The sequence below is a fragment of the Gossypium raimondii genome, chromosome 5, assembly GCF_025698545.1.
Source record: "Gossypium raimondii isolate GPD5lz chromosome 5, ASM2569854v1, whole genome shotgun sequence".
NCBI lineage: Eukaryota > Viridiplantae > Streptophyta > Magnoliopsida > Malvales > Malvaceae > Gossypium > Gossypium raimondii.
The window spans coordinates 23189213-23208528 of record NC_068569.1 but is presented as its reverse complement, the minus strand read 5'-3'; the positions used below and the strand labels follow the sequence as shown (position 1 = coordinate 23208528).

General features: G+C 29.0%; 2 protein-coding genes across 2 annotated transcripts; both read right to left on the bottom strand.

The window, feature by feature from the left end:
* Positions 1–1513: 1513 nt before the first annotated feature.
* On the bottom strand, positions 1514–3048 carry LOC105770086 (protein JINGUBANG). Its single transcript, XM_012591139.2, has one exon. The coding sequence runs from the start codon at positions 3031–3033 to the stop codon at positions 1672–1674; it is 1362 nt and encodes a 453-aa protein (XP_012446593.1). The 5' UTR covers positions 3034–3048; the 3' UTR covers positions 1514–1671.
* A 2835-nt stretch (positions 3049–5883) lies between these two features.
* On the bottom strand, positions 5884–7655 carry LOC105770085 (allene oxide synthase 1, chloroplastic). The gene has a single exon (XM_012591138.2). The coding sequence runs from the start codon at positions 7546–7548 to the stop codon at positions 5977–5979; it is 1572 nt and encodes a 523-aa protein (XP_012446592.1). The 5' UTR covers positions 7549–7655; the 3' UTR covers positions 5884–5976.
* Between the last annotated feature and the right edge of the window lie 11661 nt (positions 7656–19316).

Sequence of the window (19316 nt, the reverse complement as noted above, 5' to 3'; positions counted from 1 at the left end):
AATTTTTAACATTTTAATATTTTCATAATTTTTTTTACAATATTAGAGGTGAGAGATGGGACAGCACGGTTCGAATCTGTGTCAAATGAGTGTGACCAAAATTTTAACTAACACTTCATTCAAGTCAAGATAATATTTTCATAATTTTTTATTTTGTAATTTTTAAAAATTATTAAAAAAAATTCAATTTTATATATTTTGATTTTTTATTTTGATTTCTAAGTTAAAAATTTCATTTTTTCAATTTATAGAATGTATATTTTTTTAGTTAATTTTTTTGAATGTTTCATTTATTGTTTTGAATTTTGAAAAAATTATTACAATATTTCTAGAATATATATATTTTGAAAATTTTAAGGGTTTTTTCAAGTTTCTAAATTTTAAATAATTTTGAAATATTTTACAAAATTTTAATTTTATATATTATTCTGAATTTTTAAAATATATATATATTTTAAAATATTTTATTTTAAAATATATTTTTAAAATTTTACATTATTTATATATTATATATGCTTTTTAATTAATATAATATACATAATATTAAAATATAAAAGAAGACAATTTTAAAATATATTTTTAAAATTTTACATTATTTATATATTATATATGCTTTTTAATTAATATAATATACATAATATTAAAATATAAAAGAAGACAACGTTGCACATTCTAATAAGCCACGTGTTAGCTTTTTTTTTTTTAACATCAAAAAAAAATACTCAAGTGAAAAAACGAGTATAGTTCGGGGGCAATAAACATTAAGCTTTTCAATATTTTCAAATAACCCCTGATAATGTTTTACCTTTGCTCGTGTGAATTTTGTTTCACGTGGATCTTGTTTGTAAATATTAATTTAAAAATTCTACCACACAAGTAATTACGTGTGAAAACTACATACTTAGAACATGAATATTAATTTAAAAATAATTAAAAGTATATTTTAAAACTAATTTTGGGTTGTGCTTTTTATTTTAATAGTGAGGTAAGTTCAATGATAAACCTAAAATTTTGATTTATTTAATTTGATCTAAAGGCTAAACATTTTGATTCTGATAATTTTCATTTTAAAATTTCTGATTATACTTGCACTTAAATACTAATTAATTTTTGGATTTTAAAATAATTTAATATGAAATGTTACATATATATATATATATATATAGATAGATGGTATCTCATTATAATTGTCACCTGCCTATGGCTTCGAGAAAATAGATTGTATGAAATTGTATTTTCAAATCATTTATATTCCGTTCTAATAGGAGAATGACGGATTTTTATTTTTTATTTTTAACTTTTTCTTTCTCAAAAAATTTAAATCTAATTAAAAGTATTAAAAAAGCTGATTTATCATTCTATTATTAGAAAGAAAGAAGAACCAGGTGAAATCATAGTTTGTGGTACCGTAATATAGATATTGAGTTGTTAATCTTTGGACTTTTATCCAAAACCTCGAAAACTAAGAAATTAGGCACTGCAGGAGCTTGAAGTTGGATGAATATGCGATCTTTAGATTTGGCAGCTAGACAAATAACAGATGATAAATTTTATTTAAGAAAGCTTTTATCTTAATTTGTCTCCATTTTTCGTTTAAGTATATCCATTTCTCCACAATACAACAATTTTATACCCGCTGTAAAACCCTGAAGATGAGCCCTTCCTTCACTGTTAGAACCTACTATGGCTGGCTCGGCTGTTCGTGGAATAGCTCCCTTCCACCGGGAAAGCCTCTCTATTGCTCTCATGGCCACCCACCTTCGACATCGCCTGAGCAAACTCCGAAACGCTCCACACTTTGACGGACTTATCAAGGCTTCCACTGTAAACGATCCATCGATGGTCATTCCCCGATTCATGATCTTTTTCGACGGCCAAGCACTTCACTGGCCCAGTGTGCCCCGTCAGCACCGAAAGGCATGTGTGGATGTTGCCATCTTTACGCCAAACACATATACTTTTATCCGCTGACCCGCTGAAAACCAAATTCCCAGCCGCCGCAAGGCAAAGAATGGCTAACTTATGGCCTTTAAGGACTCCACCGTGGGATAATTGCTTTCCAATCTCCCAGAAATTGACCAGGCCCTCACTGGAACCACAGTAAACTGCTGAACCAGCGGCGTTGATGGCTAAGGCAGTGACCGCGCTTTCTTGTTGTAAAAGTGTTTGAGCCAACTTATGCTTTGTTCCTTTATGTTGCAGTTCTCTTTTCCACACTTTGACGGTTCCATCTGCGGAACCAGTGAAAACCATTTCTCCCGAGGTGGAAATCACTGAGTTAACAGCGTCTTCGTGTGCATGAACCGATTCGAGACATTTGGAATCTGAAATTCTCCAAACTTTGAATGTCCGGTCCCATGAAGCCGAATAAAGAAGACCGTGTTCGTTGTTCAAGCTCAAACACGACAGCGCATCCGAGTGTTTGATCCATAAAGAACGCTTACGTTTCACTTCGATGTAGCTGCTTGGTTTAATGGAGCTTTTAAGGATGTCTTTAAGAGTTGGCAAGGATCCAGATCGTTTATGAATGCTGGGGTTCTTAAGCGACACTTTCCAAACACGAATCTTCCCATCTTGATGACCCGTAAAAATCTTTTCACCAGATATAACAATGGCCTTAACCAATCCACTGTTTGACTTAAACCCTGTAAATTCTTTCAAATTCTTCCACACACGAATGTTCTTGCTATCAGAGCCAGTGTAAAGAAGATCCTTTGTTGCTGCCAATGAATAAATATGCCCTTCTTCACGTACAATGGAGCCGATGAGACTATTAGCCGGAACTTTGGCTTCGTCGGAATGGGTCCATGGCGTTTTGCTCAAAGGAGAAGCTTGCTTCCAAGGCGACATAGTCAAAGGTGAAGCGTCGCAACTCACCCTGTTGACTTCATAACAAGCGGGGGCGGCCGATGCGCTGCTGTATCGGATGTTGAAATCATCTTCACTGGCGGGATCAGTGATGGAAATGTTGGGATCAGAATGGATGGTTTTGCCATTTCTGGCTCTTGGAAAGCCGTCAGCCTCAGCAAACATTGTGACCTTACTGCTTCTCTCATTACGATCACGACAGAATCGAAAACCAAAAAAGAAAAGAGTACGAAACTAACTATGACCCAAAAAACTAATGCCAATTCTAAATATAGGAAAATGAAGAACATATGATGGACAGGAGGGATTTGAGGGTTGAAATCAACATCAGAAACAATAAAACAACTACTTTAGGTCGAGAATGGCCATTGCAATCCAGCTGGGTCCGTTTTGCCTAATAATAACGTCCCTTTGTAGTTTAATTTAATTCCCAATTTGGGTTGTTTTTGTTTGTATGATAAATGCTTGATTGGTTTAATTTCTGTTTGTTTTCTTTTTTTAATAGGATTTGTTTTTTTATATAATAATTAAGATGACGTTTGTTCTTCCTAAAAAGAGAAAAGCAAGAGACGCAGAAGTCTGTTTTGAGCTGTTTCTGAAACCTGACACTAATGAGGATTGAGGGAAGAAAAAGGAAGTTAGAGAGTGCCAAGATTAGGTTTTCACGGCATTTTTCAAGTAGGAGAGATTAAACCTCAATTTTGGTATTTAAAAAAGTAGAACTAACTCAAACTTAAAACTATATGAACTAATTTTTAAATTTATAAAAATATGAATAATTTAATTATATGCATATGAGTATTTATTTAATCAATGATTTGCTTCATTTATCCCTTACAATGCTAATGTGTCAATATATACTCTCATATATGTAATATCGTAATTTAAATTAAGTTTTAATTAAGCATTATTTATTATTAAGTTTATATATCACATTACTTATTACAAAATGTTTTCATTATAAAATAAATTTCGATTGTTAAAAGGAAATTATACTATAATATTTTATAACAAATATATTTATGTCGTGTTTGTTTTGTAAACAACAATGTAAAATATAAATTTATAGATACAAAACAAACTCGATTGAACAATGAAAATACAAGAAAACTTCAAATGTCTGTTTGTTTCATTAAAATAGTTTTCATGAAATATTTTAGGAAACCTGTCAAATAATAAAAATATTTTACAAAGATTCATCTAAACACCAAAAATATTAACTTTTTCGAAAAATAAGTTATTTTCATAAGTCATTTCGATGAAGCAAACGGAGCCTTAATTTGTATTTTTTATTTGAATCATTTGGTTCCTATACTATTATGATGACACTAATTAATCTAAACAATTAACATTCTTAATTATTTCGTTGAAAATGTTAATGCAAAATTGTTGTTGAAAACACATTCAAATTTATCTTGATAAAATAAAGCTTTCTTGAAGAATAATATTTTTAAGAAAAATGTTGTCAGTATTTAATTAAAATAGTTAACAATATTGATCGTTTAGGGTGGGCTTGGATGGACGATGTGTTTACTTGCTATTAGTGTAAAAACAGCAGTGGTGGTGAGGTTAAATACTATAACGATACTGTAGTATGAGAAAAAGTAAGCTAAACACACCGCACCCCACCGACCATCCAAACCCACCCTAAACATTTAGATCTCAAATCATGTAAAAAATTAATGTATAAAAAATTAAATTTAAATCCCGACATAGAATAAATATCAAAATTGAAATTTAACTATTGTATTAAAATAAAAAAAAAAAAACAAAAGGCCAAGGTTGTTAAAAGGTAAAACCCACCTTACTATAATAGTATAGATTACAGAAAAAAAAAAACTACATTTGTCGTCACCCAATTATGTTTTCTATCCAACTATGAAAAATTATAAAATTGTCACTTAATTATTCAAATTTGCCGTCTTTGGTCACCAGCTGGCTAACGTGGAAATGGAAACATTCAAAAATTTAATATAGTTGAGTGACCAAAAAAGAAATTTACTAATAGTTGAGTGACCATTTTGTAACTTTTCATAGTTATATGACCAAAAAAGAAAATTACTAATAGTTGAGTGACCATTTTGTAACTTTTCATAGTTATATGACCAAAAAAAATCATAGTTAGATTAATAATAATGTAGTTTACCTAAAATAATAATAATGAAACGGTAATCTAAAAATTTGTTGGGTAAACTACACCATTAGTCACTAAACTATGGGTAAGTTTTCGTTTTGATCACTTAACTAAAAAAAGTTACAATTTGATCGTTGAACTATTCAAAAGTTTTTATAAGTAACTTGGTTGCTAAGTTTTTTTTTTTTTTTAGTTCTGCCAATGAGTTCCAAACGACAATTCAATGATCGAATTGGTGGATCAATACAAATCGGTGAGTAAAAAAAACATATTTTAGGTTCAAGTTATTCTGATAGTTAGTGTCATAGATTGGAGAAAAAAAAGTTATTTAAATTTTGGTTCAAAGATTCATAAAGTTTAAAATTATTTTATAAAAAAACTAAACTATAAAAAAGAAAAAAAAACTTTCAATTGGTGTAGGTAATTTAAATAGATAAAACCGTATAGAAAGATGAAATTGTAATTTTTTTAATAATTTAATAATAAAATTGTAACTTTTTACCCCCAACTTGTTTTGAGATAATGAAAAATGATAAAAAGGTGGAATCCAACACTACTTGGGTTGTAAACTCGTGATGCGTGACGCATTATATCAACACTTCTCGGTTGAACATCTGTCTAACACGCACTTTGAATTCAAAGTTGCTTACATTAGCCGATATGCATAAAATAGCAACGATTTGTCATAACCCAAAGTCCATAGAGTTAAAGACAAGTACTCTTCTTTTTGTTGCCTAAACTTGTCCCCACAATCATGATTTCCACCGCTGTCACGTCTACTTTACAACCATTTCCTTGCATCTCTCGTTTTTGGCACTTGGAATAAGCCTATCATATTAATTGATTATATCCCACATATAACCATGCAAATAAGAAAATAATTAATTATAAAAAAATGTGATATAATATTCTATCATATTACATGACTGACTTTGTCAAAGTTTACAATTGACAGAAGCTAAAACTTGTAGGGCTTAAAAACTAGCTCTCTTCAAGGATGTGACGGTAACGGCAGCCCCCAAAGCCGACTTACCCACTTCGATATCAAACGAGTCGTAACGTCTAAACAATTCCACCACCAAAAGCCTCGACATCAACACCACGAAATCCTTCCCTGCACACTGTTTGTTCCCCAACGTCGGTTGCTGAGTCTCGGGTCCATTTGACCATAGCACGTGCTTCAACAACTTCTCCCCCTCCTCTCCCATGAACCTCTCCCCCACAAACTCCTCCGCTCTGTCGAATATTTTCGGGTCTTTCGTTGCAAATGGTTGGAACCCGAACAGCATCTCCCCTTGTTTCACTTGGAACACCGCGTCGTGGCTCTCTATCACGATATCTTTCTTTGCTCTCCCGTACTGTAACGGGACCGGTGGTTCGATCCGTAACGCTTCGTAGACGACCGATTTCATTAATGGCATCTGTTCCATGGCGGCCATTGTGAGTTTCCCACCGTTGGATCTTATGGCTGACCTGATCTCCGTTGCTAATCTATTGTGTAGCTTAATTCCAGCCCTGCCAATCCATTTAAGCATGTTGGGGAAGAAGATCTTCATGCCACCGAATGAATTGAAACACGTAGCAAATAACAGATTATGGCAAGCTTCTTCTCGTGAAATACCCAGTTTCTCAGCTTCATCTTGAATGGAACCAGATGATTCGTAGAAGAAATCATACAGTCTCTGGTAATCCTTTTTAACCAAAGCCGGGGGAAGAGGGAAGGTATGGATCAAGAGTTCTTCAACATACTTTGGGAGACCGAGTTTAAGAACCGGACCGAGTTGAAACAGTACCCATTTACTGATCAAACTAGGACCATCGGTTCCTAGTTTAGTATCCGGTGGGTTTGAACCGAAGAAAGCCCGGCTCAAGAAGTTAAACCCAGCTTGATCGTTAGCTGTCTGAAAGCTGCTTTTGCCTTTCTCGGCGACTTCTTTCTCTAACGTTTCGAATAACTCACTGTAAGAGGCTTGGAACTCGGGGATTACATGATCTCTCCTAGATTTCAAGAGGAAAAAGAGGAGTTGTTTGAGCCTAGCATGTTTGGGCTCGGAAGGGTCGAGATATGAGAGGATTCGGTAGCCGCCGGTGAGGTCAGTTGAAGGCATGTAAGTGCCGGTGAAAAGGTCTTTTTTTTCAACCTTGGTGACATCGAAAAGGACGGGGAAGCTCTTACCGTCGAGTAAAGCGACAACCTTTGGATCTTGAGAAATGAAAGGACCAGGTGGCATGTTGGTCCGAAACACTGTCGAGTTGTATTTCTGGATTTTTGATTTAAAAAACTCGTCTCGGCCTTGGTTGTAGAAATAATCAAGTCGATCTTTGAATGGACCAACAATAGGAACCCCATAATTCCCCGGAATTTTCTTCAATGGAAGCTTGGTTTCTCCCTTTGCTGGAACCGCCACTGCCGGCGCTGGAACAGGTGGTTTCTCCGACACTGAGGCTCTAATCCGCCGAGAAGACAACCTAGTGGTCGATGATTTTGTGTTTGGTGAAACAAATTGCGGATGAAGAGAGGTAAAAGGTAAAGAAGAAGATGCCATTTGAATAGAGTAACAATGAGCTTCCTCAGCTCCGCGAAAGGTGTTGAGGTGGGGGATATTATGATAATAAGCTGAAGTGGGTCGCAAGTGGATGACAGAGTCCAGTCTTCAACTCTCTATTTATAATGTTTGCCAACAATGGCGTAAGCAAAAGGTGAGGGGCCGGGTCGGACCGGTCGGTGATTTCTATTAAGCTTCAAATATATCTTGATCCAGTCATGAAAGGTGTGCACTATTGAATATTATATTTTCTTTTTCCTTTTTCCTTTTTTTCAAGGAAATTAATAGGCACGTGTGGACGGTTTGCAGTTAAACGGATTTAAATATTAATTATTTGGATCACTCTTATAATGAATAGTAAAATATTAAAATATATATTAATTTTTTAAAATTACCCATAGAACCAAAAAAAATACAATATACCAAATACTAACCCTCAATAATTCTTAATGCTAAATACTAAAATCATTTAGCATTTGTTTTTAATTACAGCTAAATCTCACCGAATATTTTCAAGTTATTTACGGAATTAATGCTTAATTTTACCATATATTTTAAATTAATTTATGGTAACAAATGTTTTTATAATAATTTTAAATTCTTACCACATATAATTTTTAATGCATATTGTTTTTAAGGGAAATTTTCCCATGGGGAATTATGGAAAAATAGAAACAAATTTAATTTAATGATTGAAAATGATTTTTTCACCTTTTAAGTTTAGTTTGTAAATGTTGTCCAACTAATTCCTAACACACACTTTAGCTTTTAGTTTTTTTCCTTATTTGTTTTATGATTTTATCATATTTATTTGTTTTTTTATTTACTTCCTTTTGTTGTTATTTGCCGATTTCATGTTTTGAGTTTGTTTCATACTTATTTTATATTTATTATTTTGTTTATTGAGTATTATGATAAGACACGTTACGTTTTTAAACGATGCATGAAACGGTACATATTTTATACTAGAATTTTAACAAATATAATGTATTTAATTAATATATACCACAACGCATGAGTAAAAATTATATAATTTTGTTAATAAATAAAATAAGGTTCCTTGTTAAAAGATTCTAAATATAAAAATATAAATTTTAATTAACCAGCTGGAGCTGGTCGGAATTGCTTGAGGATGCTGTCCATGATATGTATTAATGGGGTTTTTACAATAATATTATAAATAAAAATAAAATTTACCAAAATACTATAAATTTTTTTATTTATCAAAATATATATTTTTTATTTACCAAAATATATCAAAAAAAACTTTTAAAAAAAACCTGCAAAAAAAATTAGATCGATGTGACATTTTACTGGTCATGCCAAGTCGGACGACCGGATCAATGCTATTGACCCAAATCCGGCTACCTCCAGATACGGCAGCAATCGATCATCTGGAGCCATCTTTAAAACACTCACGCGGCCCCTTAATACTCGGAACGAGTCCTGATAGTGTTAAATTACAGAAAAAATATTACGATAACATAATTTCTTTGTATATACTGCGTATATCCTTTTTAAATAAATAGAACTCCTAATTAACAAATAATAAATCATACCGCGTTATTAGCCGCATCAGATATGTGTCTAATATTGCTTCGAATCAATCCAGCCATTGCGATGCCTGCAAGTTTAAAAAAAAGTTAGTAAAAAAATCTTACTTCGGCCATTTATTCGTATTTTTTTCTCCGCATTTTATTCCTTTAAAAAATATCATAATTTCAAAATTTATAATTTTACATTATTCCAGTGCATAATGTTTGAAATTTATTAATCTAGTGTGTTATTTAAATTAATTTTCTGTAAAAAATAACCCTTACCCCTGCCCTTTGCTCGTATTAATTTTCTGTAAAAAAATAACCATCACCCTTTCTTTTGCAGCTTTTTTTATATATTTTGGTAAATAAAATATATATTTTTTGGTAAATAAAAAACTTATAACATTTTAGTTATTTTAATTTTTTAATATATTTGTAAAACCCATTATTCTAGTAAATAAAAATTTTTATAATATTTTCGTATTTTTTATTTTTTGTAATATTTTGGTAAAACCGAAATAAACCCTTTCCCGCCATTTGGTCGTATTATTATTATTTTCCGATTTTATTACTTTCAAAAATATATATTATTTTCGTATTTTATTATTTTATATTATTTCAGTACATTTTGTTTCAATTATTTGTATAACTTATTTCTGAATTTTAAAAAAATTACTAATACACTCTTACTTACCCATTTGTTCGTATTTTTTATCCGCATTTTATTATTTTTAAAAATATCGTAATTTTTATTTTATAATTTTACATTATTTCAATTTATTATGTTTGAAATTTATTACATGTACATTTTTCGCATTTTATTCCTATTTTATTATTTTCGATAAATATACAATTCCCATTTTTTCTTTTCGTATTTTATGTTTTCTTAAACATACTTCTTTGTCATTTTACTTTTAATGCTATTTTCTTAAAATTTAAATTTCAAATTCTAAGTAAATTTCATAAAAAATCACTATTCAACATATAATGTACATACCATTATTTTTTCATTCTAAATATATTTCATAAAATATATATGCTAAACAAAATAATAAAATAACTATAATGTACGTAACATAAATTTTAAACACACAAATATTAGAAAAAATTTAAATTTATAAAAAATACCTTTTCTTTTCTTTTTTTCCTTCCTTCCTCTTCTTCTTCTTTTTTTTCTCTTCTCCTTTCCTTTCCTTTTCTTTCCTTCTTTCTTTCTTTCTTCTTCTCCTTTCCTTTTCTTCTTCTTTCTTTCTTTTTTTCTCTTCTCCTTTCCTTTTCTTTCCTTCTTTTTCTTTCTTTCTTTCTTTCTTTCTTTCTTTCCCTCTCCTTCTGGTCCCCCCACCACCGACCCCCCCTAATATACACTGGTGCCACCAATTGTATTGGCACCATTGGTGCCGCCAATGGTTTTGGCACCTTTGGTGCCGCCAATCCCATTGGCGTGAACAGTTAAATGTCACATCGATCTAATTTTTTTTGCAGGTTTTTTTTAAGTTTTTTTTTATATATTTTGGTAAATAAAAAAATTTTTTTTTTGATAAATAAAAAAATTTTATAGTATTTTGGTAAATTTTTATTTTTTTATAATATTATTGTAAAAAACCCTATTAATGGAAAATATTAGTTGAAGTTGAATGATCTTTTTATTAAAAATATAAATCTTCTTTATGGATGAATCAACACAAAACCTTGAGTTTCTAAGCATTTTGCTCCATGAATTCGCACGTTTTTACAGCCATAAACCCTACTGTTGATGACTTTGGCTAATCAACGCGGTAATAGGCTTATGAAGAGTTTCACAGTTTGACCGCCCTAACTCTTAATAATTTATGTTATAAAAAATTCCTAATAATTTTATATTTTAATTATTGAACAAAATATATTTTATATGTTGTGGAGGTTATATAACCCAAGAAGGACAAGAGGTAGTTGAAAACATTGACAAGAGGTGGGCCAGGAAAATGGTACAAAATGTCAAATGCTCTTCGTTGCCGTCACAGCTCCGACCAATTTAACTTGGGATTACGGCTGGTTCTCACTGCCGGCCAAATTTGACATTAACTTCACGTGATCTATTTTTTTTGGGTAAACTACACTATTAGTCACTAAACTATATAAATTTTTGTTTTGATCACTTAACAAAAAAGAAGTTACAATTTGTCATTGAACTATTCAAAATTTTTTATTTAAATTACTAAACTATTCAAAAGTTTTTATTTAAGTCACTGGGCTATTAAGTTGTTGTCTATTTTTAAGTTCTGCCAGCGAGCTCCAAGTGACAATTTGAAGATTAGTATAGTGGGTCCAAGTCAATTTGACATTCGGTATTGGAGATCGAAGAAAAAAGTTATTTGAATTTTAGTTTACAAATTCGTGATCTCCAAAGTTGTTTCATGAAAAGAATCTAAACTATAGAAGAGTAAGGAAAGGAGAAATTTCGATCGGTGTAGGCAATGCGAATAGAGAAAGTCATATAGCATTAATTTTACCAGCCCAAAGACTTAAATGATTTTTTTGAATAATTATATAATCAAATTGTAACTTTTTTTAGTTAAATGACTAAAATAAAAATATTAACGAAAGGTGTTCACCCTTTTTTTTTGGCTTAAAGTTTAGTTTGTTCTTCTTCTTCTTTTTTTATATAAAACCAAATGTCTAATTTAATTTTTTTCTACCGAGATAAGTTTATTACAATTCCTATAATTTTCAAATATTGTGATTTTTTTGGTTAAATTGATTGTTGTTACATTTTAAAATAAAAAAATTACTCACTTGATAACTATGTAATTAAAAAAAGATGTTGTAATTAACCTGAATTTAAGAAAAAAATTAACAATATCATTTGTGGACCTAAATTTTAAAATCTGAAAAGTAAATTGACTAAATTCTTAAAAATACAAATACAAAGGCTAAATTCTTAAATTTCAAAAAGTATAGATACTATAAGCATATTTTAACCTAAACATAACACCGATACAGAACTTTGTCACTAAACTAGTGAAAATAAGGGAAAATAGATCTATCATCTATCCAAAAACCATACATAATATATTTTTAATTACTCAGATCTTGTAAAATATATTTTATTTCAAGTTATTTTATAACTTATGTTTTATTAGTTACACGTATTAATTTTCTGATTTTAATAATTTTTTTATCTATAATCTACAATCTATGTAATATATAAAAGTAGGAGTTTAAATTTTTTAACCGAAAAAATACATTTTATTGTTAATTATATTACTAAATTAACATTAGAATAATAGTTTATTAGTATTATTATGTGATTATAATAGAAATAATATTAATAAATATGATAATATATTAATGTAGAATTAATTAATTTGGTCATATTTTTTAAAATTTCTACTTAAAAATAACATAATATGTTATTAATTAATAAAATTGTAAATTAATAAAACCATTGGATATATTAAAAATAAAATTCCAAGTTTTTAATTAAATATTTTAATTCAATAAATATAAATTATATAAATTATTTTATTTAAATATAATAACTTTAAAATATTTTTATAATAATAAAAATTAAACGTGTGAGATTAAAATTATGTCTATAAAAGATAATATTAATATATTGGTAATCAAATCTAAAATGTATAAAGTTATTTATTTATTCTTAATTTATATATCAAAACTAAAAATAAAATAAATATATTTATAATTAAACTTAAATATTATTTTTTATAAATGTTAATTGTATCTAATCAAATAATTTTGATCCAACTCAAATATTGACTTGACAAATAGTAGTCTCATATCTATTTGAGAAATTAATATAAAAATTTGATTAATTAATAATTAATAATTTGTATTATCTATGTTTCTCATATTTTTGAATTGGTAAAATCAGTAATATAATATAAGATTAATTATAATTATACTTATTTTATTAAAATATTTTTATTATCAATTAAATAGTTATTATCATTTAATTAGGCTTGGATCTATATTAAAATATACTTATTATTTTAAATTAATTATCACTTAATTAGTGTTACAGTTATATATCAATTAAAACAAATATTTAGCATTGTAAATATATGCATTAGTAAAACATTTTCATTCAAAATAAAAATAGAAGATTACGGGAAAAATCACATTTTAGCATTATTTAATAGGTTTTGTTTCCATCATCTTATTTGATTTTAATAATATTTACACAACTGTGAATGTTGTTTATCACTGTCTTATGAAATATTATATAAAAATAATGAAATATTAAAATAATGATTCTTTGTAAGTGAAATTTTAGATTTATATTTGAATGACAAGTTATTTTATCTAATTAATTAATATTTTACTATCGGTTGCTTCCTACTTTTTATTTTCATTACTTTTAAAATGTTATTTTATCCTTTTAATTAATTTTCAAAATTAACATACTTTTATTATAAATTTAACCATTTCTCGTTTAAATAGTAAATATATATTTTAAAATACTTATAAAAATATATTATTTAAAAATTAAATATGTAAAATAATTTGCAATAAACATGAAATGGGACTAAATGAAATAATCAAAATGAATTCAATTATATATATATATATATCGGTTGACGATTATATAACCCGTAATATTTTTCTACCAACAAAATACAAGTAAACTACTCTCAAGTTCACTAAACTATTAGTAAGTTTATATTTTGATTATTTAACTTTAAAAATTTATAAAATGTCTACCAAACCATCCAAAAGTTTTCATTTAAGTCATTGAACTATTAAAGTTATTGTTGTATGACATTCTCTCTTTACATTGCCTGCATCAATTAAAAGCTCTTCTTCCCATTTTATTCTACAGTTCAATTTTTTTCATAAAACAATTTTGAACGTCATAAATTTACGAACCAAAATCCAAATAACTTTCTTCTCCGATCTCCAACGTTGACTGTCAGATCGACTTGGATCTAAAGTATGTTATTTTACTCGTCAATGGGTACTAATCCACCATAATCATTATTTGAAGCTTGTTAGTCGGGCTTTTAAAAAAACTTAACAATTGAGTGACTTCAATAAAAACTTTTGAATAGTTCAATGGCTTAAATGTAAACATTCAAATCGTTCAATGACTATTTTTTAACCTTTTAAACTAGAGTGACTAAAACATAAACTTATTAATAGTTTAGTAATTTTAATGTAGTTTACCCAAAAATTAAGGTAGTAAAAGGGCCATGGTAACCCAAATTTTGTTCATTGATTTTCAAAATTGACATATCATGGGTGGGATTTAATAAAACTAATAAATTATTACAATATCAAAATTGACTTGTCACACCTATTTGTATGGGTTAATATGTAATTTGTCTTCAGAATTTATCTAAAAGTATTTAGTTAGTACTTAAATTTTTTTATCTAGTTGGTTCTTGAATTTGCATTGTCACCTAAGTTGGTATTTTCACACTAACATTGTTAGTTTATGGTGACACGACATTAATGTCAATCCAGTGATGACACATGACAATCTCTTAGTACAACCCATGATAGATATAAATTAAAAAATATATAAATTAATAAATATCAAGAATGAACATGGATAAATGTTTGTCCATCACGTGTTATATTGAAAGGGTGCCATTTATCATTATCAGATTGACTATCAATATCACATCAGTACAAACTAATAATGTTAGTGTAAAAGTATAAACCTGAGTGATAAAATGTAAGTTCAAGTACGAACTAGATAAATAAAAATTTAAATATCAACTAAATATTTTTAAATAAATTTCAGGAGGTATTAGCCGTATTTGTAAATAATGATATGAAAATGACTTATCACACAAATAAAGTGCGTAAAATTTAAACCCCGGTCCCCACTTGTTGAAGACCCTAGTTTTCCATAAATGATTGTGTAAATTAAATCAAGTAGGTGAAATTCTGGGGACCATGTTATTTATACTTGAACTGGTCTGCTTCAAAACCGACAAACTACTATATATTCACGAAGAATCTTTACTGTATTACTACCATTGAGGTCTCTCAAACTCCAAAATTTATAGTGCATTTGGATGGCTTTCGAATGAAGGAAAATTGGTCGACCTTTAACTCAGCTCAAGAAATTGCTGTCTCGATCGATGTCACTCAAGTGTGCTGTTGGCCCTTGGAATCCACCCTCCAAACTCCATAATCTCCACCGCCTCATGCGCGTCCCACTTTGCTGAATAAAAAACTCACCAAGAAAAGGCTTATGCCCTCGCCCCTCTTTCTCATCGATAATCAAGTTCAACTCACAATGTTTTAGGGTGAGTTTGGATGAACGATTGAGTGTGGTGCAGTACGGTGCGTTTAGCTTACTTTTTATTTCACGCTACAGTATCGCTACAGTATCTAATTTCACCGCCACCGCTGTTTTTACACTAACTGCAAGTAAACGCACCGTCTATCCAAACTCAACCTTACTCTATTCAAGTGCGAATTCAAAAAAAAATTTACTGAGGTCAAATTTGAATTATAAAATTTATAATGTTATCATATATTAATTTATAATTTCATTACTTTCTAAAGAGATTTATTAAATTTTTTTATTTTTGAAAAAACTAAAGTACAATTTAATTATATATTAATTTATAATTTAAACATTTCTTAAATAAGGGTCAAAATCTCCTACCTACCCCTTTTAAATTCACTCATGTCTATCCTACTCAAACCACCCTACGGCATTCAGTGCAGCTCAAGAGGAGATGTTGTGAGATTATGTAGGTCATGATCCAAGGGCTAATTTAATGATGCGCTAGTGATGGTCTTCTGGCGGGGAACATGGTGCTTAGTAACTGCAAAAGAGTTCTCGAGAGATTGATGTAGGGTAGGTTTAGATGGGCGATTAGGTGTGGTGCGGTGCGTTTAGTTTACTTTTTGTCTCACGCTACAGTATTGCTACAGTATCTAATCTCACCGCCACCGCTATTTTTACACTAACACAGGTAAACGCACCGCCCATCCAAACTCACCCGTACTTGGGAGGTCTATGCATTAGATGAAATTTGGGTTAAAATTATGATGTGGAATTTTTATTGATAATTTTCTTACTAGTCCAAATAATTTAATTACAGTTAAAATACTAATCTCATGGGTATTATTGTAAAGTTAAAACATGTTCAAGTTCCTATACTTTTTCGTATACTTGAATTTTAATAACATCTCTACTTATATTTTCGGGGGTTTAGTCCTTTTACTCTTTAGATTTAAAAATTTAAGTCCAATTACTGATATCGTTAAAATTCTTTTGTTAAATTCGACCGTTTTAAAATAAGAAAATACTCACTTAATGGTCATGTAACAAAAAGAATGATATTGTAATGAGTTTGAATTTAACAAAAGAATTTTGACAATGTCAACAACTGGACTTGGATTTTTAAGTCTGAAAAGTAAAAGAACTAAATTCCTAAAAATATAAGTAAAGGGATTAAATTCCAAATGTATAGAAAGTAAGTGAAATCAAGGGTGAATATAAAGGGGAGGTAGAGTCTTGGCCTCCAAAAAATTGAGAAATTGTAATTTAATCCCTATAAATGATTAAATTATAAAATAACATATGATAAAATTATACTTTGACCTCTCAAAAATGAAAAATAAGTCTAATTAGTCTCTTCAAAAATAATGAAATAATAAAATTAATACATAATAAAATTATATTTTAATCTCTCATAATTTTATAATTGAATTTCGCCTCTAAAAGAATTTCTCATTCCCCCATGATGGAAATATTCTTGTTTGTTTTAGAAATTCACACCACTAAGCTTGTCATTTGTTGACCTAAAACAGCTGTTAACTAACAAGTTAAGCGCTACCAAAAATGATCGGGGAAGTTGACACTTCTCCAAATACAGGCGACACAAAGATTGATTAGCCCATTTTGAGACAGACTGGGCCCATGGACGCAAACACCAGCATCATTTTTTTTTAATCTTTCTTTCATCTTTCATCTCTTTTTACCCATTCTTAAATTGTTTAGGTTCTTGAATTGCTCCTAATTGAATTAATTTTGACTTTCAGATTCAAGAATTCGATTCATCTTTTCGGAAAATAAGATCCCATTTTGATCATTTCAAAATTCATCAAACATTGGCCAAAATTTTATTTCCTCTTGTTTTGATTCTCTTCTTTTCAATTATGTTTTCTTTTTCATTCTAATAGTTTGTTTGTTCAATTTTTAGATTCGGTTCTAAACATTTTAACAACTTGAAATCGATCCATCTGTTGTCCTCTATAATTATAATTTACTACTTAAAAATAATATTTATCTTTCACCAAATGTAAATATATATACTTGATTACAATTACTAAACACTAAGGGGGCGTTTGGATCGCCGAATCTTAGATAATGTTCTGCAATAAGATTATGGGAGGAATGTAAGATTACCTGGTTTATTTCATTTGGTTGGAATGTAAAATACAAGTATTTAATTGACGAAATGTAATATTACCTAGAAGTACATTTTATTCAATTGCCCTTGTTATAGATTTTTTTAATAAGTTTAATTCTTTTAAATTTTTAGTCTCAATTTCCATAAGTTATGATAAATTATTAGAATTCTTACTCTTTGCCAAAATTTTTATATTAACAAGTAAATATATTATGTTGAAATAAATTTATAAATTATAATTATAATAGTTCATGAAAATGATTACAACATCAATCATAATTAATATATTAATAAATGAAATACAATGGTTACAATTATAATGGATGATATCAACTAGTTCATTATTAAGAAAAAAAATATTTATTCGTTTTTAATTAGTCTTAAACTTTATTTAACAAAGAAGCCTAAATTGATAGAATAATAAAAACTAGGGGTGAGCATTCGATCGAATCGAATCAAAAATTTCCGAGTTAATCGAGTTTTCGAATCTCATCTTATCATCCTAACTTTATTTGAAGTTTTCTCGAATCAAGTCGAGTGAGATGGAATTCGAAACGAATCGAATCGAATATATTTGTTCGAGTTAAGTTTTAAAAAATAATTTTGGGTCCTTGTAACCACTGTCACCCATCGTAATAAAATTTGTCCACCTTAATCAAAATTTTTATTAACTTTCATCACCTCATAATTTATTTATTAATTTTTTATATACTGGTTAGCTTCTTTGCTTGCTTAGTTGTTTCAATTATCTTGATTCTTGTCACTATGTATTTTGGAATTAAAAATATATTAAATGTAAAAATATGATTTTTAATAAAAGTTATTTTAAAAATAAAATGTGAAATTGATACAAATATAAAATTTTAACAAGAATATTTTATGGCATAATTAATAATTCAATTTTAATATAAATATTCAATATGACTAAACAATTCAATAATATAAATAATATAAAATGTGAAATTTAATTTAATAATATAAATAGTAGATATAAATAAAATTATTACTATTTATGTTTACTGATTTTTTTTGGATAATTTTGATTTTTTATTTGAGAGTAAAGGGTGAGAAGTAAAAGTTTAGGGGGGGAAATAAAAAGTTTTGAGGAATAAAAGTTTGAGGGAAAGTAAATAGGGGAGTAAAATTTTGGAGGGAAAATATTTAAAAACAAAAATTAGAGGGGGGAGGGTTTGGGGTAGATGAGAGGTGGGATGGGAATGAAATAAAAGTTTTAGGGGAAAAGTGGGAGAGAGTAAAAATTTTGGGGGAAAATAAAAGGTTTTAAGGGTTTTTGGGAGTAAAATTTTGAGAAAAAGTAAATGGGAGAGTAAAATTTTGGTGGGAAATGGATTTTGGGTAGATTAGGGGGTTGGGAGAGGAGGGGAGTAAAAGTTTTGGGGGGAAAGTGGGAAGGAGTAAAAGTTTTGAGGGAAAAGTAAAAAGATTTGAGAGTTTGGGGTAAAAATGTAAAATATTATAGTTTGATATTCGAATTATTCGAGTTATTTGAATTCGAAAATTCAACTCGATTCGAACTTGAAATTTGAAAAAAAAATTCGAGTTGATTCGAATAACTCGATTCGTTTAACTCGAAATTCGATTTTTTTTCGATTTTTTCGAGTCGAATCGAGTTTTGCTCACTCCTAATAAAAACAAAAGGTAAGTTGCTCTAAATTTTAAGATTACACCCGTAATTTAAGATTTCTTAAGAAATGAGTCATAATGAGTTACAACTTATATTACAAGATGACCGGAATGTTGAAATATAAATACATTAATTTTATTTCGAAATGTAATATTATATGCCATAATATATTGTTGCATTAAGGGAACCAAATGCCTCCTAAAGATG

Excerpts from the sequence above, each read along its gene's own strand:
- LOC105770085 (XM_012591138.2), bottom strand. The coding sequence starts at position 7,548 with ATGGCATCTTCTTCTTTACCTTTTACCTCTCTTCATCCGCAATTTGTT.
- LOC105770086 (XM_012591139.2), bottom strand. The coding sequence starts at position 3,033 with ATGTTTGCTGAGGCTGACGGCTTTCCAAGAGCCAGAAATGGCAAAACC.